Source organism: Sitodiplosis mosellana, unplaced genomic scaffold (assembly GCF_009176505.1).
Source record: "Sitodiplosis mosellana isolate CC-2019 unplaced genomic scaffold, AAFC_SMos_1.0 Smas_scaffold_6102, whole genome shotgun sequence".
Taxonomy (NCBI): domain Eukaryota; kingdom Metazoa; phylum Arthropoda; class Insecta; order Diptera; family Cecidomyiidae; genus Sitodiplosis; species Sitodiplosis mosellana.
Window position 1 is genome coordinate 112,310 of NW_022601343.1, and position 23,084 is coordinate 135,393.

The following is a 23,084-nucleotide window of genomic DNA, read 5'->3' on the forward strand; positions in this document are numbered from 1 at the left end:
CAGGAAATCGTTGATTTCATCAGCACAAATACTCAATTGGAAGAAATTCATCTCAGTAATGTGGAGGTCGATAACTACGTACCAATCCTCAAAGCAATCGAAAACAAGTGCGAAAACATTCGCAAATTGGAAATCATGGAATTTAATCGAGAAATGTTGTGGAACATTGAAACAATCGGTATTTTACGCAAGTTGTCCACACTCAATTGGCTGGAAATCAATGCGCAAAGTTTGAAGCTTGACCAACTTAAATCATTAGTACGAGGCTTGCCAAATCTATCATCACTTCGTCTAAACCACACTACTGCCACTTCGGAAATATACGACGATGTCACACGCGCAGTTTCAATTTGCCAACGCATTCCCGAACTCATAATTCGAACCAAAGATCCCGATTTCGTAAAATTGACCAACGAGCTACTTACCCACATCGCTGACGAAATAATGCTCGAAAACAAAATGGTTGTGCTTGATGATATTTTCTTTCGAGATAGGACGGTTATTGTAAAAGGAAAGGTGCAACGTAACAAGATCGTCGTGAACAAGCATGATGCTACCGACGATAACCAGCCAGCAACAAATTTCTTGGATCTGAATGACGATTGTTTGGCCAAAATCATCCAGTTCCTCAAGCCAAAACACCACTGCGCATTGTATGACACTTGCCAACGAACTCGCAAGGCAGTCGAAAACTTTTACAGCGAGAACATGTTTTGCACCCGTTTTGATTCAAAAGAACTCACCGAGAGCACTTTGTGGTGTTTGGGGAAGCAGGTTCGGTCGATGAAGCTCAGCCATTGCTGGTTTTCAACGCGAAACGAGTTCGAAGAACTGTGGCAACGCCTCAATCAGTACTGTACCAATTTAAACGAACTAACCATCGTTATTGGGACAAATAGCACTGGTGATAATTTTGCGATTCAGGTGGACTGTGAGTGGCCATCATTGATGAGGATAACGTTTACCACATATTTTTCGTTTTACGAACACGCTGATCCATCATGGTATGCAGTAAGCTATGAAACTTTGCGTTCATTCTTCTGTCCATCGTTAACTCATCTGGAAGTCATAAGTCTACAAATTGATGGAAATATTTCGGACCATGGTGATCACTTTCGTCATGTGACCGTATTAAAAGTAAGTAACCCAATTGCATATTCATTGAATCAAAGCATGTTTAGTTCTTCTATTGTTTTCTTTCAGTTTGGCTACTACAACGAAAGTGTCAAGAAATTCCTGTTGGCCTTAGATGACAAGGTATGTGAACAAATGCAAGAGCTATCGATTGGGTCCCAGCTCATTATAGAGTCATATGCAGATGATAATGAAACGAATGATGATGACGAATCGAGCCAGATTGTCGTTGAGCTCGTAAGCATTGTTCCACGTTTTCGGAAATTAACCAAATTGGAGTTAATTGTTCCTGGTGTCAATCGGTGCAATACCAAGTATTTGTTCGAAAGTTGCACAAAACTGGTGCATTTTGGCGTTTGGTGCAAAGATAAATATCTATCTGATGGTCTGTTTAAGCATATCATGGAAAACTGTTTGCAGATTGGTACCATTCGGTTGTTTGGCCATGGAATCTACCGAAGTCTTTTACAAAAAGTCCGCAAAATGTTCCCAAATGCTTCAGTCGAGGTCGCTATTCAGGACAACATAGCGTTCTCGGTTACTGATAATGATCCAGTTCTATCAAGCTACATCCCAGATTCGGATTATTAAAAAAAAATAGTTAGATTTAAGACAATTGAGCCAGAAATAGTTTATTGAATACTTTTTAACGCATCGACACACATATGATACTAACCGTAGGCTCAAGCTAAATTATTCAAGAATATTGAAATATTTGATTAATCATTTGTCGAGTGTAGTGATGGGCAATTGACCCGGTATTTAAATTTGGGTAAATTTCTTGGGTAAATACCCATTTATACCGGGTAAATACCCGATTTGTTGGGTATTTATGGGTATTTTCGAAAGGCTGCTTACAAAAACGTCTATAAAATTGACAAAATCGTCTAATGAAATGACAAAAACGTCTATGACAAAACCATCTAAAAATGTAACAAAATCGTCTAAATTTTTTTCCAAAATATGACAAAATCATCTAAAATTCTGACAATTTTTTTTGTGACAAAATCCGTATTAAAAGTGACAAAATCGTCTAAATTTGCAATTTCCGAAAAAAGTGACAAAAACATCTAAAAACCTCCAAAATCGTCTATAGACAAAACGCGTATTAAAAATGACAAAATCGTCTAAATTCGCAATTTCGAAAAAAGTGACAAAAACGTCTATGGACAAACAACCCATTAAAAATGACAAAATCATCTACATTCACCAATTTTTTTGAAAAATGGTTTCAAACTCGTTTTTATTTCCACAAATTCGTATAATTGTATATTTATGAGAAAATGTTTGTTCAAAATATCAATTCCCCCTTTTTGCTCGACTGAAACTCAATGAATGGAGCGCAGAACTTAATGCTTATTGTTAAAATAAATTCTAATTGACACAAATTGACTACTGCATACGCTGGAGGGAGTTTCGCAGCCTATTGATGACATTCTGTGCGAGCATTCATTCCTTGCGAATCGATTCAGCGTCATTCAATGCACCGAGTGTCAAACTTCTGGATATTATCATAAGAAACTGCCCGTCATTACATCGTTTGGCATTGATACAATTCCAACTACTGCAGTAGTTTCGTATTTTCGGAATAAAAATTTGCAATGGTGAATGTAGATGATTTTGTCATTTTTAATACGCGTTTTGTCCATAGACGATTTTGGAGGTTTTTAGACGATTTTGTCACTTTTTTCGGAAATTGCAAATTTAGACGATTTTGTCACTTTTAATACGTGTTTTGTCCATAGACGATTTTGGAGGTTTTTAGATGTTTTTGTCATTTTTTTCGGAAATTGCAAATTTAGACGATTTTGTCTTTTTTAATAACGATTTTGTCACAAAAACAATTGTCAGAATTTTAGATGATTTTGTCATAAAATATAGACGAATTTGTAAAAAAAGTGACAATTTTTCAGTAGACGATTTTGTCAATTTTATAGACGATTTTGTCATTTTTATAGACGAAATTGTATTTAGCCACAAAAGTAGCAAAATTTTAATAAAAAACTGTTAAAAAGTAATAATATGAATGAAAGACACAGAAATTTCATTTTAATTGTCATCTAAACTTTTTTCTGAACTTTTATCATGTCACGTTCGCTTTGAACTGGTACTGGTGTTGGTGCTTGCTTCTTCATTCTTTCGCTTTCTACTTGTAGCCTGCATCAACTTATAGTTGTGTGCGATGTTCATAATTATACCCGATGTTTCCGTTGTCAAACGATTTCCTTTCTGTGTCTGAAATTCACACTGTGAATGAACCAAATGTACTTTCTGTTTGTGTAGAAGTCAATGAAATCGTGAGAATTTTTTCTGCTATTTTATCAAGAGCAAAAAATGATTTTCACCAAACCAATGGACTAACATTTGCACAAGAGACTCAAACGAAGTCCGTGCCCCAAATTTTTGCTTTTACTCAATAATTTATCAATTGAGTCATCACCGCTTCTTCGTCGAGTTTTACTTTTTTGGCTGATAAAACAATAAAACTAATGCTGCACCTATCATGATCGGTTTCATTATTTTATATTTGCGCTCTTGAACAGATTTGTCAGCATTTTTTTAATTACAAGCATTAAAAACATTCGAAGATTTAGCCAACGAATCCACTGTTGCAAACATATTGCTCAATAGTTTATGTGATTTATGAATATCTACGTCATCAGTTTCCAATTGTGTTCAATATTTCGTGAGGTCCTTCAAATTTCAACCAAAATTGATCGTCCAATATGAATATTTTCACATCGCCTGGCAATTCTGGTTCTTCATCGTTCGCGTTTATTTAATCAAAATCGGCTGAAATATCTGGATCAGCTACCATTAACCGTAAAATTTCTTTTTTTGCGATCAACGATTCGAGAGCCTGTAGTTCGTATACCCATCGAGTTTCAGAGGGTAGTTTAAGAGTCACTTGGGTCTCCATTTCACGTTGCTTTTGGCTGATAAGCTATATAGGACGTGGCATTTTTATTTTATTCGTGACTTTTTTTGCTTTGAAAAATTTTCGCTCGAGGAAAGTAAATTCAGTGCATGAGCAACACAACCAAATGTGTGAATATGCGGTTATTTTTCGGTGCCAATGAGACCAACTTGGATATTACGCTACATTATCGTACAAAAACAGCTGAAACTTGAATAATCTGAATTGAATTCAACAAAAATTCAAAGAAATCACCTATTTTAAAAATACCCATAAATACCCATTTTTGGGTATTTATTCAGCCCTTCAGGTAAATACCCGATAAATACCCGGTAAATACCCGGTATTTATTCGGGTGGGTAAATATTGCCCATCACTAGTCGAGTGTTTTATTAATTGATCAGAAATCAAAAACAGTCGTTTTGAAATGATGAATTGACAAGCAAACTATAACTAAATTATCGGTATAAAGTATTTAAGCGCAATTTTATCCTTTTTTCGCAAGAAATTTTGGTATATTTATCAGTTATTCTGCATTAGTAGAGTTAAGATTTTATTGAAGAACTGAAAATTTTCCATTTTTCAAGTTATAGAATGTAAAACTTTCGGAAAGATCAAACCTGCCTCAATGTAAGCTTTTTTCCCAAACAATTATAACGGCTAAAAAAAATTAAAATAAAAAAGTCCAATAAAATCACGAAAAGCATTGTTTCTGTAAAAGCATGTATATAGGATATCACAACATCTGAGCATAGCACAAGAGCCAAACGTGGTTCAAAAATAGATTGTGAATTATAACACACCTCAAGTGGTTACTTGAACCACGCTCAGAGAGCAACTTTCCGAAATGAGGTGGTGACGAAGTGTGTGAGCTAATTTTAGAATTTAATAGGCAAGTACGATCGCGAGCCAATTCTTACTCAACAGAAAGTGGGCAGAGTTTCCACTCACCAATCGATTTTGAGTTTCTTTTGATCCCAAGATGATACCAATATAGACATAGAAAATATTCATAAACAAAGGTCAGACTGACGTGAACAACGTTAAAAATAAGATTCCCGTGAAACTCTCTTCACATCTTTCGATGACCACAATTCGTAAACGGTAGAATAGATGACACATCCTCAGGAAACATGTTGTTGTTCCGAACAACTCAAATCCAGGACTATCAAGGGCAGGTCCATTAAGGAGCGCCATTAGAGCCAGTCCATATACTGGGTATTCCAGAAGAAATGGAAGTGTGATACCAGTAGCTGGACCAACTAGAGAAAAAAAAACAGTAGCCAGCACGTCTACATCAAGTGCCGCATACAGGCTTCAAGGGAGAAGAAGCTAGATACACTCCATGAAAAATTTAAAACAATAACCGAAATGATAGTGATCTATTTAGATCGGATAAAATAGGGAGAATGGGCCGATTCGGCAGGCATATCAAGGACTTGGAGAGTAAAGCAGGGTTAATGATTTTTGAATTGAGCATTGAGAACTAAAACTAGCTGTGTCTCAAGGATATAATTGTCCAGGAGTTTCCAAGAATTCGAGAAAAAAAATAAAATACAAGGGAAAATTCAAAATTGTTTATTTTCAGACGCATATTCTAAAAAAGAATCGCATTCAAACAAAAGATAAAAATCGGTCTCGAAAGACCCTAGCTGCAACGTTAAAATAGAACTGATCGCTTCCATGGATTGGATTCAGCTTCTTATGGATAGACTGAGCTCGCTTTCAGATTAACGATTTGCATTAGACGAATCAATGCTCGCATATTGATTGAACGTTTTGGTGGCGGAAATGTCACATTGTTCGACACGCTGAAATGTCAGTCGAAATATCAATAACAACAGCAAAGCCACTGTGAAAAGAATCTAGCGAATGGATTGTTGTTTATCAGAATCATTTTTTATTCTAGATTTTTTGTTCGCAACAACGGTGAACCTATAAAAAAAACTACGCAAATCGACACGTAAGTATGATTTGAAAAAAGGAGTTCTTTGTAAAATCATGATCGATCAAAACGTGGCACTGCAAATGAAGAAATAAATTTTTGTAGCTAGTAGTCGTTCTGCGGTAGACATTTTGTTATGAAATGTATAATCATTTTGTCATCTTTGTCGTCAACAGAGTATCGTTCATGAGAAGAATTTCTATCCGAAACGTATTTCGTTGCCAATTTAATTTTGTATTCAGTTGTAGGCATCAAATAAGATGGGGAAAATGGAGGAATCGACAGAAGCCACAGTCCCCGAAGAAATTGAATTGTTGGATTTCCCAGACGAGGTCTTATTGAATATCATGATCCATTTGAATGACACCACTTTGCTAAATATGACACGCGTTTGCAAACGTTCCAAGGCCATTGCCAAACAGGCGTTCACAAAGAAGTACAACGGCAAAAACGATACAAAGTATTTCAAAGTCAACATATTCCATGAAAATCTGATCATCGAACGCAAACAATACCAACCGTTGTTTAGTACATTTGGCGAGAATATGGTTGCTATGTGCATTCGATTTTCTGATGGTCATTTTGGACTAGCCGTAGCTCACGACCATTGGATTTTTGCCATGATTCGACGGTTTTGCACCAAATTGTCAAAGATGGATATTGGAAGAGGTGATGATGTTGATCTGTTGAAAATGTTTCAATCACTTCCGAATGCATCACTGACACATCTGACCTTGTCATATACAAGACATGCCAATACAAATTGGTCAGAATATCGACACCCAAATTTGATTTACTTCCATATGGATATCGGAATCGGACAGCAGAAAATGGTTGATTTCATCAGCACCAATACTCAATTGGAAGAAATACATCTCAAATATGTGGTCGACAACTACGCACCATATCTCAAAGCAATCGAAAACAAGTGCAAAAACATTCGAAAGTTGGGAATCATTGGATTGAATCGAGATGTGTCGCCTAAAATCGTCAACAGCAAAATGATCAGCATTTTATGCAAATTAACCACACTCAATTGGCTGGAAATCAATGCGCATGGTCTGAAGCTTAGCCAACTTGATTCACTAGTGCGACAACTGCCAAACCTATCAACACTCCGTCTAAACAACACTAATGCCACTACGGAAATCTACGAAAATCTCACACGAACAACTTTAATTTGCCAACGCATTTCCAAACTCATGATTCGAACGAATGATGCCGATTTTTCAAAGTTGAGCAACGATTTACTTACTCACATCGCTGACGAGATAGTGCTGGGAAACAAAATGATAGTGCTGGAAGAGGACAAGCATAAAATAATCATAGTGAAAGGAGAGGTGCAGCGTAACAAGATCATCGTGTACAAGCATGATGCCACTGACTATACCGAATCATCAACTAATTTCCTGGATCTGAATGACATTTGTTTGGCCAAAATCGTTGAATTACTAGAGCCACAGCACCACTGCGCATTGTACGACACTTGCCAACGAACCCGCAAAGCAATCACAGACTACTATTCCGAAAATTGGTTGCATGTCCATTTCACTTCGCAAGAGCTCACCGAAAATCTTTTGTGGTGCTTGGGAATGGAGATCCAATTTTTGGGACTCGACCAAGAGAGGATTCCTACACAAAACGATCATGGAGAGTTATGGAGGCGTATAAATCGATATAGTATCAATTTAAACCATTTGATCATTTACATTGACACAAAAAATACTGATAACATTAACATGATTCCACCGGACTGTGCATGGCCAAAGTTGAACAAGTTGACGTTTTCCACTAGTTTCTCAGCTTACAAATTCGCTGATCCATCATCGTATGCAGTCGACTATGAAACTTTGCGTTCATTTCTCTGTCCATCGTTGACTCATCTGGAAGTCATAAGTCTTCAAATTGATGGCGATATTTTGGACCATGGTGATCACTTTCGTCATTTGACCGTATTAAAAGTAAGCAACCCAATCGCATATTCAATGAATTAAAGCATATTTAGTTCTTTTATTGTTTTTTTTTCAGTTTGGCTACTACAACGAAAGTGTCAAGAAATTCCTGTTGGCCTTAGATGACAATGTGTGCGAAAAAATGCAAGAGCTATTGATTGGGTCACAACTCATTATGGCTAAATCAGATGCTGATGATGAACCTAGACGTATTGTCGTTGAGCTCGTTAGAATAGTTCCACGTTTTCCGAAATTAATCGAATTGGAGTTAATTGTTCCTGGTGTCGATCAGTGCAATACAAAGTATTTATTTGAAAGTTGCACAAATTTGGTGCATTTTGGTTTTTGGTGCAAAGGATCCCAATTTCTATCTGACGATCTGTTCGTACACATAAAGGACAATTGTATGCACATTGAAACCATTCGATTGTTTGGTCATGGAATTTTCGGATACATCTTAAAAAAAGTACGCAAAATTCTTCCACATGTTTCAGTCGAAGTGGCCGTTCAAGACAATATATCGTTCGAAGTTACTGATGAACACTCTTCCTGTGACAACTTGGCTATGAACGTGCTAGAACCGTTTTATTAGACACAAATAATTATTATTAGGAGAAAAGCAGAATATTCTGCTGGTCAGATACAGACCGTAAGACCCGACTAAAACAATAAGTTTTCCGCTTATTTCTACCAAAAGAATATTAAAATGTTTAAAACATTAAAGACTTTTGATGAATGAAAGTACAGAATAATATGTAAACAGATTAATTTAATATGTTTCAAAATCATTGATTTTTTAGCGTTAGAATTAAATCATTTAATAAATAAATTTTCATTACAAATGTTTGGTTTCTTTGAAAAACTTTTATGATTTTTCAGATATTATCCACCGAAAATGTTCTCCATTGGCGCATTTTTTTTAAATTTGAATATTGAACTGATCGCTTGGAACGAATCACGCTTTTTTCATATTGGCGATTTGCATTAAACGAATCAACGCTTGCATGTTGATTGAACGTTTTGGGGACGAAAATGTCACATTGTTCGTTGCGCCGTAATGTCAATCGAAATAGCGATAACAACAGCGAAAACACTGTGGAAAGAGCCAGAATTGATGTTATTATCGTCGCACTAATAGTGAACCAGTCAGAAAAAAAAGGTACAGAAATCGACGCGTAAGTACGATGTAAAAGAAAGAAATTTTTTAAAGTTATGATCGATGAAGACGTAGCACTAAAAAATGGAGAAATACATTTGCGTAGCAGTAGTCATTCTGCGGCAGATATTTTGTTATGAAATTTCTAATCGCTTTGTATTTTCAACCGAAAAGTATTTCGTTGCCAATTTGATTGTGTATTCCGTTGCAGGCATCAAACAAGATGGAGAAAATGGAGGAATCGACAGAAGCCACAGTCCCTGAGGAAATGGAATTGTTGGATTTCCCAGACGAGGTCTTATTGAATATCACGATCCATTTGAACGACACCACTTTGCTGAATATGACGCGTGTTTGCAAGCGTTTCAAAGCCATTGCCAAACGAGCGTTCACAACGAAGTACAATGGCACAAACGAAAGCAAGTATTTCGCAGTCAGAGTATTTCAGGAAAATTTGATCGTCGAGCGCAAACAATACCAGCCGTTCTTTAGTACATTTGGCGAGCATATGATTGCAATTGAGATTCGGTTTTCTGAGGGTAATGCAGCTCGTGACCATTGGATTTTTGCAATGATTCGACGTTTCTGTACCAACTTGTCAAAGATGGCAATCGACGAAGGTGATGGATTGGATTTGTTGAAGATGTTTCAATCGTTTCCAAAGCCATCACTTACACATCTCCGACTGACAAATATAGTCCCTGCCAATACAAATTGGTCAGAATATCGACACCCAAATTTGATCCACCTCTGTGTAGATGATCTGTACGAATTTGAGCAACAGGATATCGTTGATTTCATCAACACAAATACTCAATTGGAAAAAATACATCTCACATACGTAGAGGACGATGACTACGTCCCATTTCTAGAAGCAATCGAAAACAACTGCAAAGAAATACGCAAATTGAAAATCAAGACACGGAATAAAAGATTGTTGTTGAGCAGCGAAATAGTCGGCATTTTATGCAAATTGTCTACACTCAATTGGCTGGAAATCAATGCATATGGTTTGAAACTAAGCCAACTTGATTCACTGGTGCGACAATTGCCAAACCTATCAACACTCCGTCTAAATCATACTGCTGCCACTTCGGAAATCTACGAAGATATCACACGCGCAATTTCAATTTGCCAACGCATTCCCAAACTCACAATTCAAACGATTGATCCCGATTTTTCAGAGTTGAGCAACGATTTACTTGCCCACATCGCTGACAAAATAATGCTCGAAAACAAAATGGTTGTGCTCAAAGGGCATAAAGATGTGAAAGTTATTGTGAAAGGAGAGGTACAGCGTAACAAGATCATCGTCTACAAGCATGATGCTACCGACGGCAACCAGTTAGAAACAAATTTCTTGGATTTAAATCTTGTTTGGCCAAAATCATCGAGTTCCTCAAGCCAAAACACCACTGCGCATTGTACGACACTTGCCAACGAACCCGAAAAGCAATCAGAGACTACTATTCCGAAGCATTTTTTTATGCCCGTTTTACTTCAAAAGAACTCAACGAAAGCTATTTATGGTGCTTAGGAAAGGAGGTCCAATCAATGGCACTCGGTCAACAATGCCTTCCAACACGCAACGACTATGACGAGCTATGGAGACGTATAAATCAATATTGTATTAATTTAATTAGGTTGACCATTTATGTTTTGGATGAATTTTGTATGATTCCACCGGATTGTGTATGGCCAAAGTTGAAAGAGTTGATATTTTCCGCGGGTAATAACTGTTTCGACAGAACACCGTCAGTAAGGTATGAAACTTTGCGCTCGTTTTCCTGTCCATCGTTGACTCATCTGGAAGTCATATGTCTACAAATCGTTGGCGATATTTTGGACCATGGTGATCACTTTCGTCATCTGACCGTGTTGAAAGTAAGCAATCCAATTGTATTTCAATGAAACATAGCATATTCAGTTCTCCTATTGTTTCTTTTCAGTTTGGTTGCTACAACGAAAGTGTCAAGAAATTCCTGTTGGCCTTAGATGACAATGTATGCGAACAAATGCAAGAGCTATCGATTGGGTCACAGCTCATTATGAGCAAATCAGACGCAGATGATGAATCGATTCGAAACATTGCTGAGCTCGTTAGTGTTGTTCCACGTTTTCGGAAGCTGACTACGTTGCAGTTAATTGTTGCTGGTGTCGATCGATGCAATACGAAGTATTTATTTGAAAATTGTACAAAATTGGTGCACTTTGGCGTTTGGTGCCAAGTTCCTCAGCTTCTATCTGATGATCTATTCAAGCACATCTTAGACTAAGCATGCCAGAAAATTTGGACAAAAACCCGGGCGAAACCCGGATTTTTTCACGTTTTTCTCTTTTAACTCGAAAACGGCTAGGAAAATGGTTGTTTTTTTCACCCTCCAGATCCATAAAATTTTCCGCCCGATCGAATGAGACATGCCTCAATTTTCCGCGATTTTCCGTTTTCCCTCTATGGCGATTTGGAAAATGTTCCTCATTTTCAAATTTTTTTCCAGGATTTCAAATTTTCCGGAAAATTTTCACGAATTCGTTTTTAGTTAATGATCATACATCCATAAAATGAAAATGGTTGGAAAATCTTGAAAAACTCGGAAAATATTCAATATTTTCGTAAAATAAAATAATGTACTGAAAATGACCATTTTCCTTTTCATGAATCCATATCCTGGCTCCAGGACCTTTTTTGGAAAATCTGATCGGGCAGAAAACTTCCTTGTAACTTCCTCTCTCCATATGAACTCCACAACAATAAAGTTTCGGGAGAAAAAATAGTTAGAATTCATTTAATACAAACCCGGATAAATTCGGGCGATCTGGCATGCTTATCTTAGACAATTGTTTGCACATTGGTACGATTCGATTGTTTGGACATGGAATCTACCGAAGTCTTCTGCAAAAATTCCACAAAATGTTTCCAAACGTTTCAGTCGAAGTGGCTGTTCAAGATAATGTAGCATTCAAAGTTACTGATGAACATCCTTCTTATAAAGACTTGGGTATGAACATGCCAGAACTATATTATTAGAAGAAACAAGTATTTTTAAGAGAAAACACGCCGTGATGGTCAGAAACATTATTCTGAACACCTTTTACACACAAATGATACTTGTCGTAAGCCTACTATTTACAAATATTGAAACTTTGGAAACATTGAAGAATAAAAATACAGAATAATATACGAATAAGAGTTCTTTATTAATTGCTGAGCAGTTGAAATATTCCATATAACCATTTTTTCCTTTGCAAAATGTATAAAATTTGCTAATAAAACGAGTGAGATAGTCGATTTTCTATCAGATCGAAATTTCGTAACAATAAAATCCACTTCTTTTTGCTATGACATTCGCTTAATAAACCCCTACCAGGCACCTGCTGTCGGGAAGAAGTACACCTCATAGAAGTGCAGGTCGATGACTACGTACCATTTCTTAGAGCAATCCAGAACAAGTGCAAAAACATACGCAAATTAGAAATCATGACATGGGATGATGAAATGCTATGGACCAGCGAAATGATCAGCATTATGTGTAAGTTAAATACACTCAATTGGCTGGAAATCAATGCGAATGGTTTGAAGCTTGACCAACTTGAGTCACTGGTCCGACGATTGTCAAATTCATCAACACTTCGTCTAAACCACACTGCTGCCACTTCGGGAATCTACGAAGATTTTACACGAACAGCTTCCATCTGCAAACGCATTCCCAAACTCACAATTCAAACGATTGATCCCGATTTTTCAGAGTTGAGCAACGATTTACTTGCCCACATCGCTGACGAAATAATGCTCGAAATCAAAATGGTTGTGCTCAAAGGGCATAAAGATGTGATAGTTATTGTGAAAGGAGAGGTACAGCGTAACAAGATCATCGTCTACAAGCATGATGCTACCGACGGTGACCAGCCAACAACCAATTTTTCGGATTTGAATGACACTTGTTTGGCCAAAATCATCGAGTTCCTCAAGCCAAAACACCACTGCGTATTGTATGACACTTGCCAACGAACTCGCAAAGCAGTCGAAACCTTCTACAGCGAAAATGTTTTTTGCGCCAGTCATACTTCAAGAGGACTCGCTGAGAGCGTTTTGTGGTGTTTGGGAAAGCAGATCCGGTCGATGAAACTCAGCCAATTCTGGTATTTGGCACGAAACGAGTTCGAGGAACTGTGGCGACGCATCAATCAGTACTGTAGCAATTTAAATGAACTAACCATTGTACTTGCAACAAATGAAAGTGTTGAAAATCTTGCGATTCAAGAGAACTACGAGTGGCTATCACTGAAGAAGTTAACGTTTAAAACAAGTTTATCAGTTTGCGAACGCGCTGATCCATCATCGTACGCAGTACGCTATGAAATTTTGCGCTCAGTTTTCTACCCGTCGCTGACTCATCTGGAAGTCATAAGTCTTGGAATTGATGGCAATATTCTGGACCATGGTGATAACTTTCGTCATCTGACCGTGTTGAAAGTAAGCAACCCAAAAGCATATTATTTGAATACATCATATTTAGTTTTTTTTATTGTTTTCTTCTAGTTTGGCTACTACAATGAAAGTGTCAAGAAATTCCTGTTGGCCTTAGATGACAAATTATGCGAACAAATGCAAGAGCTATCGATTGGGTCACAGCCATTTATGGCTAAATCATATGATGAAAACGATTATCTTCATGTCGAACCGAGCCAGGTTGTCGTTGAGCTCGTAAGCATTGTTTCACGTTTTCGGAAGCTGACTACGTTGCAGTTAATTGTTGCTGATGTCGATAAGTGCAACACAAAGTATTTGTTCGAAAATTGCACAAACCTGGTGGATTTTGGTGTTTGGTGCAAAGGTGAAGTTCTGTTTGAACTGTTCGATCACATCATGGACAATTGTTTGCACATTGGTATCATTCGATTGTTTGGCCATGGAATCTACCGAAGTCTTTTACAAAAAGTCCGCAAAATGTTTTCAAACGTGTCAGTCTTGGCGGTTGTTCAAGATAATGTAGCGTTCAATGCTACTGACGTACAAGTACAGGTTACACCCTTCTTTGAATAAAGATTTGGTAATGAACACACCGGGACCCGATTATTAAAAAAGTAGTTAGTTCAAGAGATAACCCTTTTTGCTTGTTAGAAACATTGAACACTTTTTGACACACAAGTCATAGTTACCGTAAGCTTAGAAAAGAACTATTAAAAAATATCTCAATTTTGGAAACTTTGAAGAATAAAGCTACAGAATAATATACAAATAACTTTAGGAGTTCTTTATTGATTGCTGAGCATTTGAAACTTGTATAAAATTTGCTTATGAAACGAGTGAGATCGTCGCTTTTCCATCAGATCGAGATTTCGTAACAACAAAATCCACTTCTCTTTGCTATAGCATTCGCTTAACCTAAGTGTTGTGTTTCAAAGTATGCGCCTGGTAATCAACCACTACCTGCTGTCGGGAGAATGCAGTCCATGTTGTTCATCGTCAGCTCGATGGAATGAACGATCTGTCAAAAAAATTAGAAAAAAACAAGATCTTAAGATTTTTATTTCACCGATAGAATTGGCAATCGACTCACCAATGGATTTTCATTCAAATCTTGCTGGTCGCGAATGGTTTTGTTCAAGCTTTGTGTTGCCTTTTTCAAGCATTCCTTCAACTGTTCCAACTGGGCTGGTTTGAAGACAGCCAATTCTGACAGGCAAGTATCCTTGGCCGCCGGTAGACACATCAGTCGTTGATAGCTTTGGAATGACGACAGAAAATCGAACATGATTTTCTTTTCGCTGTGATCATTGACAATGTCCAATGATTGGAGTTTCTTGAAAACGGCTTCAGCTTCGAGCAGCGGTAATTTGTTAGATTTTGTCTTAGACACCAAACTGCCAAATGCAGCCAGCAGTAGAACAATTGAGACGTTGAATGTGAATTGATTGTAGCCATGAATGGCGATCACGATGTGATTTATGTTCGATGCACTAGGTGACACTTTCCAAATCGCTTCAGCTACAGTCATAACCTAATACAATGAAATTGTTGAGATATTAAACCGATTACCTTTGCTTAGATAGAAAATGTCAGTTTAACGTGTACTCACATGCTCATCGTCATGGCTCCAGTAGTCATTGTATGTATTGAATGTGTGGGCCATTAAACGAAACTTTTCCATTCGAAATAGAGGCGATGACGGAACCGACAACAGTTCAACGCTCGATGCAATCATCACATACGCGACGTATTCTTCAAAGTTGACCGGTTTGTGTTCGCAACAGCTTTGGATGAAGTCAATCAAAGTCGCGACTTGTACATCATTCTCGTTGGCAATAATCAATTCCAAATGGTGTTTAAGCTTGGCCAATGCTTCTGGTGGTAGTTTTCGCTGAATCGACGGCCACAGCCCCTTCAGATCGTCCAATTTAATGCCATCAAATTTGAAAGACATTGTTGCGGTATTTTGCGTCAACAAACAACTGATAAGGTTATGTGCACTTTTTGACACTTCATATAAACATCGGAGCTGTCATTTTGAAACGGAATATCATCGCCAACAATTCTCGTTGGGATATTTTTCAAAACATTTGGAACAACATGTGATTCGATTGAAATTATCAATTTTTCGAAAAGAAAATTTACGATTTAATTTTTTTTGAAATTTTGTAAAGAAAAAAATTGTTTTAATTCCATAGGAATTGTCCTAAAAGAAAAATTGCCTTTTTTCAATTCCAAATTCAAATTTTCGAAGGACATTTTTTTAAATAATTCAAAAATAATCTTCATTGAGGTTGAAAAAAATGAGCTGAAAATCGTCGGAAAACGATGAACACACACAAAAAAACTCGTTGAAATTTCAGTTTGAATTTAACAATGTTTACTTATTTGTTCTTCTTTGTTTTTGTACATAATAAAAGTACTTTAGAATAATCCCCATTAAGTATGTATATAGGCGTTCTGAGCTCAAATTGCCTTCTCTCGTCATCGTCGTCGTCGCCAATATCATGTCTATTCCGAGAGATTTGTTGAACGTTCGTAACAATAAGAGAAGAAATACAAATAAAATGGGAAAAAAAACAATTCTACTTGTACGTAATTTAATAATGATGAATTCCGAAAGGAGTTGATGTTTTTTATCAGGGTTTTTGGCGATACAAATTGAAATGAATAATATTTGTTTTAGCTACAATTTGGTTTTGTTTGGTATTAAGTTCGTCTCTGATATGTAGAGTGTTTTATCGTTGAAACGAATGGGTTGGCTGCTCATAATCAAATCGGGATGGAATCTTTGGGCATGATCATAAAAAAAGGTGATGTTCTGGGAGGGAGGGGTATGGTGGTCAGACGTGTGCAAGGTCAAAAATTCTAGGGGGGGTAAAATGATTTTGCCAGGGGGGGTCTGGAAATCGATTCTATCTAGTGTAACACCAGTCTCCGAAAAAAGTGAGGCTTAAAAAAAAAAAAAAAGGTCCTCACTTTTTAAAATCGATTCTATCTAGTGTAACACAGTCAAAATTCCACAATGGGGGTCTAAAATTTTGCCAATTGGGTGTCAAAAAACAAGTGAAGACCTAAAAAAAAAAAAAGGTCCTCACTTTTGAAAATCGATTATATCTAGTGTCAAATTTTCCAAATCGCTGGGGGGGGGTCCACATTTTGGAATCCTAGAGGGGGGTAAAACCGGAATACCCCCCCTTGCACACGTCTGATGGTGGTTGGGTCGGCAAAAATGGGTTGAAAATATCGGCAATTTTCAAGACGGATCAGATTTTGGGTTGTTATGGAAATCCAAAGCTACTTTTCATTCGTGTTTTTTCTTGTTGTTGTTGTTTGACTAACGTTCACAAATTATTTCAATTTGAATTTTTTTTTTCTGGTTTTATTTCTTTTCTTCTTCTTTTATTTACCTCTATAGAAGCATTGCGGTCTTCGATGTGAACATTCCATTCTTATTGTTATCAGATTATTTTCAATTGCATCAAATTGTTTTTTTTAAGTTTAAAGTTTTTTTTGTTAGGAGAATGTATTTTTTCTTTGTTTAAATTGTACTTGGCAAAGTCTAGAAAAGATCAGTTTAGATCGGTTTTTCACTCGATGTATTTTTTGTTGTTGTTGTTGTTGTTGTTGTAATAATTATTCTTAAGATTGCAAAAACGGTATTCTCTGGATTTGTTTTTTTTCTTCTCCCTCTATCAAATTCCCAAAAAATGTTTAAAAAATCTGTGTGTTTTATTTTAACAATTTACTTAAATATCTACAATCGTTCCTAGTGCAATTAAATTTTTCTCCTCTCCATTTCTTTCATCTCTTCGTATATGTGTTGCAATTTTAAATCGAAAATTTTGTGACAATCAAAAAAACAAATTTCCATGAGTCTAACACGGTAGTAAAAAAACACGAAATAAAATGCAAACTATATATCGAACCCGTGTGAGCATATGTAGCATATGTATTTTGTTTTGTCATAACAAATCAACAGATTGTGAAAAAAAATGGTTCAAATCAAATGGAAACTTTTTTTCTCGTCCGAAACATATTCCAGAACGAAAAAAGTCAAGAAGCCAATTTACAAACCGAAAATAAAGAACACGCATCAAAATAAAATGCTATATGATTTAGGACTATATTCATTTTGATTTACGGACAGAAACTTATGTGTTAAGATGCCAATTATTTCAAATAGAAACTACTATGAAACAACAATATAAAATGAATAGACGTTTTGAATGTTCTCATCTCCGATTTTTGTCCGTTTCTCTTTCGGGAGAAAAAAAATAACACACAAATACCAATTTCAAAACGTGCGCGCGTCTGTAATCCAAATCAGGAAATTAAAGTGCCTGTGAAACAACAATTTCATTGTTTTCCATTTCCTGACACGAATTACAAACCCTTTGCACAAAACTCAAACTGATTTCCTTGTCAACTTAGAAAATAACGCCACAATTGTTATTATTTTAACATTGTTGTTGTAGTTTTCGCATTGAAATTTAGTTATTGTGTGATAGTTAGTTTTAATAATAATGACGTTTATGTAGGCTATGAGAAAGAAAAATATAATGATTTTCCTTTTTACAAATGAGTCGTTTTTGCTTAGTTATTCCCGTCTTCTCAGTATTGAACCGATAAATGGCCACTGCAGGCCATCAAGCGATTCATGCTTCGTTTTTTTTTTCAAATAAATACACACACACTCTCTCTCGCTCTCATTTCATCTCTGTGTTTGTTTTTAAAATAGTTGATTTTCGATTAAGATTAGAATGCGTTATTGGCCGAATCTCATAACGGACTCGTATCTGAATCGCGCTCCTGATTTTGGATTGCTATTGATTGTTGTATCTGGACTTGCAGTTGATTCGGAGTAAGCCACTCTCTGTAAATGTAAAACATAATTTAGTATCATGGGTTATTCAACGGATTCATCTTGACTTATTAAATGTCATCCATAGAATGAAAGAACAACTTATGAGCTCTTTAACCATAACTGAGACGGAAAAAAACTTAGAGCAAAACTGAGATAAATAAAGTTGCGAGTAAAAATGACACAACTCAGCGGAACTTGAGCGGAAAAGAGGTTTTTTACATTTTTCTTGCTGCTGGAAAGAGATAGCGACTAGGAGTCTTCGGCTTATTTGTAGCTCTTTTTATTTTCTACAAATATGCCGAAGACATCAAATCGTTATCTCTTTCCAGTAGCGAGGAAAAATGCAAAAAAAACGTCTTTTCCGCTCAATGCTGAGTTGTATCACTTTTGCTCGCAACTTTATTCGCCTCTTTTTTGCTTTAAGTTTTTTTCCGTCTCATTTATGGATAAAGAGCTCATAAGTTGTTCTTTGGTTTTATGGGTGTCAAATCAATTGTGGTGTGAATGATGTGGATACTCACTTTGGTAAACAGCGTTGTAGAAATGGCACACATGAGCTAAAATGTGCCAAACGATTAACCCAGCTAGGGATTTCTTGGCCACACAATATCTAACACAACGAAGAGCAATGAACGGTGTTGATCAAAATTGCACAGCATCAATATCAATTATTTTCTATCACTCTTACCTGTGTTAATGAACTAGAGAAGTGGTTGCAGTTGTTGTTCATTAGGTGGTATCGATCTCCACGGAACTGATTACCAATTTCTTCTATAATACGTCGAACTTCTTCTTCGTTGAAGTCTGTACAGCCGATTTGAATACTTTGTCTACAAGTTGAACGGAACAAACCGAAATGGATCCATTCCGGACCAAAAACCCATTGATTAGTAACCATGGAAAATGTGGAGCAATAATCAAAACAATTGGGATGGAAAATTACCTAAAACGAAATTGTTCGCCTAATTCATCATGATCCCGTGGCGTAATTTCGAATACGCCAGTGAATGAGAAGGGGTGGCCACCTGAAAATGAGCAATATTTTTATGTAATTTGTTGGTTTTCACAAGAAAATGTCAACGTTATCGAATCCAAATCCAATGTACATACCGTACGCAAATTCGCTGCCATAAATTTCAACACCTGAATGATAGACGCCGATCCCCAGATTGGTTGTGTAGTCATTTATCCAATACTAAGAGGAAATCAAAGGAAAAGAAATCAAATAAGCGATGCTACTGAGACATGGATTGCTTGTACAATTGATGTGCCAAAAATCGTTCGAGCGACAGCTGGTTCAATGTGAAATTACTTTTGGATATTAATTTATTAAGGCATTTTACTTGGCTGAACTTTTAAAGGTCATCGCATGCGAGTCATTCGAAAATATTCAAACGGTTTTGAAGTTCAATTTCACTCATACCACGAACAATTGACGTGGAGATTGTGTGTGGGTTGTTAATTTATCAACTTCCATCAAGCGCGCACGAATCAAGTGCGCTCGCAACCAATCGAAAAAAATAAATTGCATACGCACTTTTGGTTTTTCGATCGAATTTTGAGAACATTCAGTTCACTTTTACCAGAGTAATTACTTTTGTCTAATTGAATTTAATTGCGGACGAGCCGCAGACGATGAGTTTGTAGGCTTGCATCGATGTTTCGATCGGCCTTTGAAATTTATACATTCTCACATGCAATTAATTAAGGCAAACATATTTCTTGGTTGTTTTTGCTTCTTCTCCACACTTAAACTTGAACTCCATTCCAATAATTAAAAATCAAACAAACGATTCATGTTGGTACAATGAATTGGCACAAAATCAGTCCATTTCATCACAATATCACGTACCATATCGTAAACATTTAGGATCACTGGTTCTCGATTACCCATACTTGTCGGCAGTAGTTCGTCACTTCCACTATCTTTCGGCACACCTAAGCAACTCGGGAATGGTAAATTGCACGGAAGACCGTTTGAAAACATTACAATCGAATCGATATTCTCAAATATCGAATATGAACGTATCGTCGTACGCACTAGACTTGTGTTACCGATGTTGTTGTCTGCTTCGATAAATTCATGTGCTTATTTGGGTTATCCGGTTTATTTACACATCGATTCAAATGAAAACCTACAATTGGAGAGAAATTCTCGGCATTAGAATTAAGATTTACATTGTATGTTGATATTTCTGTTCCACCGTATGCTGGCTAAAGGCGTTTTTGTACTGATCGATTATTTCACTTGGATTCGGTGAATTTCTTCGAATGCAATACATCTACCGATATAGAAAGCAGTTGCATCCGCGCCAATATTGAACCATAACAAATGTCAAAATTGTATTAGTCACAGGCATTCATGATGGACACACTCAATTTTACCAGATTGTCTTTTTTTCTGTTAGTTTCAACACTGTCACATCAGTTCATTGCACCGGACCACCTTTCAATGAATCATCAATCGCACATGTTTTGATGTTTGAATCCGTAATTTTTGACTCAATTATTTGGTTGGTTAATTTTTATATTTTCACAATTTATTTTTGTCATTCATATGGCCGAACAATGGAAGAGACGTATTTCAAAAATTGATTGGTCACTGTGATGTCATCAAAAGGAGTTGAAAAGGGAAACTGATCGTGTCCAGATGTGTGTGTATTCAGGCATTAAATAAATTTCGATTGACAAGATAGGACAAATTAAAATGACCATAACGCATACACTCATGAAAATCATTGAACAAACGCAATCTGGATGCACAAAAATGATACTTTGGATGTGAATAAAACAAAGTCCGCACTTGCATCAAACGAACCATACACATCGTGGTGTACACACGACAACGACGACGACGATGACGAAAAACACAAAGAATCGAGTGTATGGTATGCGCTCAACCGATCAAAAGATATTACGAAAAATTATTATTACTATACTCACATCAAGCGTAATGACGAAAACATTTTTCCCTATAAGAGACTGTGTCGTTAATTCTTCTTTTTTTTCTCCCTTCTATCGTTATGCGATGACTTTTCTTGTTCTTGGGCTACTCCAATTCCAACACTTGCGAATATTGTTTTTGTTTCTTCTTTTGTTTTGGCTCTGTTGTTCCTATTCGCTGCTTTGATTTTCCCCGCACAATTTCTCTTCACCCAAAAAAAAATACCAACTATATGATAACTACCTTATTTTTCTTCTCCTTTTGCTGCAGACATGAAATCGACTTTAGTATGCAAATGTTTGACATTTATTACGGCTGTCGAAACAACAACAACTACAGCAACAACAACAACAATCGTGCAAGAAAAAAAGAACAAAAATACAGAGACACACAAGCGCAGCACAACGCGTTTTTCACTTGACAAACACACTCACAACGCGTTTGTTTCGGTCGTCTAACGTCTTTTTTTTCTCCACACGGTTGCGTTGCAATGCGTTAGACCGACTATCGGTGTGAAACCAAAATGACATATACACCAACGTTCGATTCAATGGGTGCGCGCTTTGTATGATTCTTTTATCGTCTCTTACTACCACTTGCACTGACGTGTTCGCGCCTCATACTTTGCTTCCATTCCAAACCAAATGTACACACTTCATTGGTATGGCACTTCAGTCCGTTAAAAAATAATGAGTAAAACATCTACACACTAGAACACACTCTGCATTTGCATATACATGCACACAATGACTCTATGGTGATTGAAAAATCATAGATACTATTCGATTTGTTTTTCGTTAAATTTTAATAAATACCCAACGGTTATTGAAAATAGTTCTTTTTTTGCAATATTCTTGAATGACAGAGACAAACAATCCTTTGAGTCCAAACGTTTGACATGACATTTCTCTAGGATATTTTCCAAAGAAATCGGTAATTTAATTTGAAGAGCTCTAAAATCGTTAAATTTTTCAAATAGTAGCCGATCGAAAAGACGAACCATATGAAATTGATATGACAAGTGATTGATAGATCCTACGTTTTTTTCATTGCTGTAGCATTTCAATATCAATATATTGAAATATTCTCAATATGAAGAAATATTCGAATTTTCCGGTAAAAATTGACGGTTAGGAGTTTCACAAAATGGTAATTTTTATGAACAAGTTTGAAATTCCTTTAAATAAAATATTAATTGAAGCAAAAACAAGAAAAATGACCATTTTAGAAAATAATTGAAAAAATCGAAATTATCGCTCCATTTCAAATTATTCGTCATGCTATCAGAAAAGTTATTGATTTCATTTATTTAGAACCTACTTGGTCCGGGAGTTGACTTATCGTTTTTTCTCCGTTTTTTTCCTCCATTTTACTAACCGTACATTACATAATTTTCATATACTACTCTGATAAATTGACGATTGTGTGTCGTTTTTCTTGAATGCATCCACGTCAACCGTCGAAGAAATATTTATATCGTTGAGATAAAGCCAGAATGTGACCCGAAAAGAGAACAACTATTTTGAACTCAAGCTAAATATGATCAAAATGTCCCACCAGCTTGAAAATTGAACAGCTGTTAATCACCAGTTGCCCGTAAACTTGCATTGAGAGAAGTGATCAAGTGTAAAAATCAAGTCAATCAAATATTTCTTGCTTCATTTGTTGAGTCCGCAAAACATCTTTGAAAATGCTAAA

General features: G+C 36.4%; 6 protein-coding genes across 11 annotated transcripts; 4 read left to right on the forward strand and 2 right to left on the reverse strand.

The window, feature by feature from the left end:
• The first annotated feature begins 63 nt into the window (after window positions 1–63).
• LOC129573734 (uncharacterized) lies at window positions 64–1,983 on the forward strand. Its single transcript, XM_055454661.1, has 2 exons — window positions 64–1,137; window positions 1,204–1,983. The coding sequence occupies exons 1-2, from the start codon at window positions 136–138 to the stop codon at window positions 1,723–1,725; spliced, it is 1,524 nt and encodes a 507-aa protein (XP_055310636.1). The 5' UTR covers window positions 64–135; the 3' UTR covers window positions 1,726–1,983.
• A 3,861-nt stretch (window positions 1,984–5,844) lies between these two features.
• On the forward strand, window positions 5,845–8,790 carry LOC129573735 (uncharacterized). Of its 2 annotated transcripts, XM_055454664.1 has the most exons (3): window positions 5,845–6,014; window positions 6,239–7,957; window positions 8,025–8,790. In XM_055454664.1, the coding sequence occupies exons 2-3, from the start codon at window positions 6,257–6,259 to the stop codon at window positions 8,538–8,540; spliced, it is 2,217 nt and encodes a 738-aa protein (XP_055310639.1). In that variant the 5' UTR covers window positions 5,845–6,014; window positions 6,239–6,256; the 3' UTR covers window positions 8,541–8,790. The 2 variants fall into 2 exon arrangements, with proteins under 2 accessions (XP_055310639.1, XP_055310638.1); XM_055454663.1 differs by lacking the exon at window positions 5,845–6,014 and having other exon boundaries at window positions 6,194–7,957.
• A 220-nt stretch (window positions 8,791–9,010) lies between these two features.
• Window positions 9,011–12,427, forward strand: LOC129573736 (uncharacterized). Of its 2 annotated transcripts, XM_055454666.1 has the most exons (3): window positions 9,011–9,107; window positions 9,316–10,988; window positions 11,054–12,427. In XM_055454666.1, exon 2 carries the CDS (start codon window positions 9,328–9,330, stop codon window positions 10,639–10,641), a length of 1,314 nt encoding a protein of 437 aa, XP_055310641.1. In that variant the 5' UTR covers window positions 9,011–9,107; window positions 9,316–9,327; the 3' UTR covers window positions 10,642–10,988; window positions 11,054–12,427. The 2 variants fall into 2 exon arrangements, with proteins under 2 accessions (XP_055310641.1, XP_055310640.1); XM_055454665.1 differs by lacking the exon at window positions 9,011–9,107 and having other exon boundaries at window positions 9,298–10,988.
• Window positions 12,428–12,598: 171 nt separating this feature from the next.
• Window positions 12,599–14,226, forward strand: LOC129573739 (uncharacterized). Its single transcript, XM_055454684.1, has 3 exons — window positions 12,599–13,289; window positions 13,515–13,578; window positions 13,645–14,226. The coding sequence occupies exons 1-3, from the start codon at window positions 12,601–12,603 to the stop codon at window positions 14,146–14,148; spliced, it is 1,257 nt and encodes a 418-aa protein (XP_055310659.1). The 5' UTR covers window positions 12,599–12,600; the 3' UTR covers window positions 14,149–14,226.
• Window positions 14,227–14,333: 107 nt separating this feature from the next.
• Window positions 14,334–15,579, reverse strand: LOC129573742 (uncharacterized). Its single transcript, XM_055454688.1, has 3 exons — window positions 15,185–15,579; window positions 14,666–15,106; window positions 14,334–14,593 (listed from the first exon to the last, which is right to left on the reverse strand). Exons 1-3 carry the CDS (start codon window positions 15,527–15,529, stop codon window positions 14,525–14,527), a joined length of 855 nt encoding a protein of 284 aa, XP_055310663.1. The 5' UTR covers window positions 15,530–15,579; the 3' UTR covers window positions 14,334–14,524.
• Window positions 15,580–17,288: 1,709 nt separating this feature from the next.
• Window positions 17,289–23,043, reverse strand: LOC129573744 (deubiquitinase DESI2). Of its 4 annotated transcripts, none has more exons than XM_055454691.1 (7): window positions 21,386–23,043; window positions 20,295–20,577; window positions 19,553–19,637; window positions 19,386–19,467; window positions 19,131–19,272; window positions 18,964–19,052; window positions 17,289–18,451 (listed from the first exon to the last, which is right to left on the reverse strand). In XM_055454691.1, the coding sequence occupies exons 2-7, from the start codon at window positions 20,427–20,429 to the stop codon at window positions 18,358–18,360; spliced, it is 627 nt and encodes a 208-aa protein (XP_055310666.1). In that variant the 5' UTR covers window positions 20,430–20,577; window positions 21,386–23,043; the 3' UTR covers window positions 17,289–18,357. The 4 variants fall into 4 exon arrangements, with proteins under 4 accessions (XP_055310666.1, XP_055310667.1, XP_055310668.1 ...); XM_055454692.1 differs by having other exon boundaries at window positions 21,630–21,913; XM_055454693.1 differs by lacking the exon at window positions 21,386–23,043 and adding an exon at window positions 20,647–21,360.
• Between the last annotated feature and the right edge of the window lie 41 nt (window positions 23,044–23,084).

Excerpts from the sequence above, each read along its gene's own strand:
- LOC129573734 (XM_055454661.1), top strand. The coding sequence starts at position 136 with ATGGAATTTAATCGAGAAATGTTGTGGAACATTGAAACAATCGGTATT. Across the intron at positions 1,138-1,203 it reads GTCATGTGACCGTATTAAAA|TTTGGCTACTACAACGAAAG; the intron begins GTAAGTAACCCA and ends GTTTTCTTTCAG.
- LOC129573735 (XM_055454664.1), top strand. The coding sequence starts at position 6,257 with ATGGGGAAAATGGAGGAATCGACAGAAGCCACAGTCCCCGAAGAAATT. Across the intron at positions 7,958-8,024 it reads GTCATTTGACCGTATTAAAA|TTTGGCTACTACAACGAAAG; the intron begins GTAAGCAACCCA and ends TTTTTTTTTCAG.
- LOC129573739 (XM_055454684.1), top strand. The coding sequence starts at position 12,601 with ATGCTATGGACCAGCGAAATGATCAGCATTATGTGTAAGTTAAATACA. Across the intron at positions 13,290-13,514 it reads GAACTGTGGCGACGCATCAA|TCTTGGAATTGATGGCAATA; the intron begins TCAGTACTGTAG and ends GGAAGTCATAAG. Across the intron at positions 13,579-13,644 it reads GTCATCTGACCGTGTTGAAA|TTTGGCTACTACAATGAAAG; the intron begins GTAAGCAACCCA and ends GTTTTCTTCTAG.
- LOC129573744 (XM_055454691.1), bottom strand. The coding sequence starts at position 20,429 with ATGTTTTCAAACGGTCTTCCGTGCAATTTACCATTCCCGAGTTGCTTA. Across the intron at positions 19,638-20,294 it reads TCCTAAATGTTTACGATATG|TATTGGATAAATGACTACAC; the intron begins GTACGTGATATT and ends ATTTCCTCTTAG. Across the intron at positions 19,273-19,385 it reads GGCGAACAATTTCGTTTTAG|ACAAAGTATTCAAATCGGCT; the intron begins GTAATTTTCCAT and ends TTCAACTTGTAG.
- LOC129573736 (XM_055454666.1), top strand. The coding sequence starts at position 9,328 with ATGGAGAAAATGGAGGAATCGACAGAAGCCACAGTCCCTGAGGAAATG.
- LOC129573742 (XM_055454688.1), bottom strand. The coding sequence starts at position 15,529 with ATGTCTTTCAAATTTGATGGCATTAAATTGGACGATCTGAAGGGGCTG. Across the intron at positions 15,107-15,184 it reads GGAGCCATGACGATGAGCAT|GTTATGACTGTAGCTGAAGC; the intron begins GTGAGTACACGT and ends TCATTGTATTAG. Across the intron at positions 14,594-14,665 it reads ATTTGAATGAAAATCCATTG|ATCGTTCATTCCATCGAGCT; the intron begins GTGAGTCGATTG and ends TTTTTTTGACAG.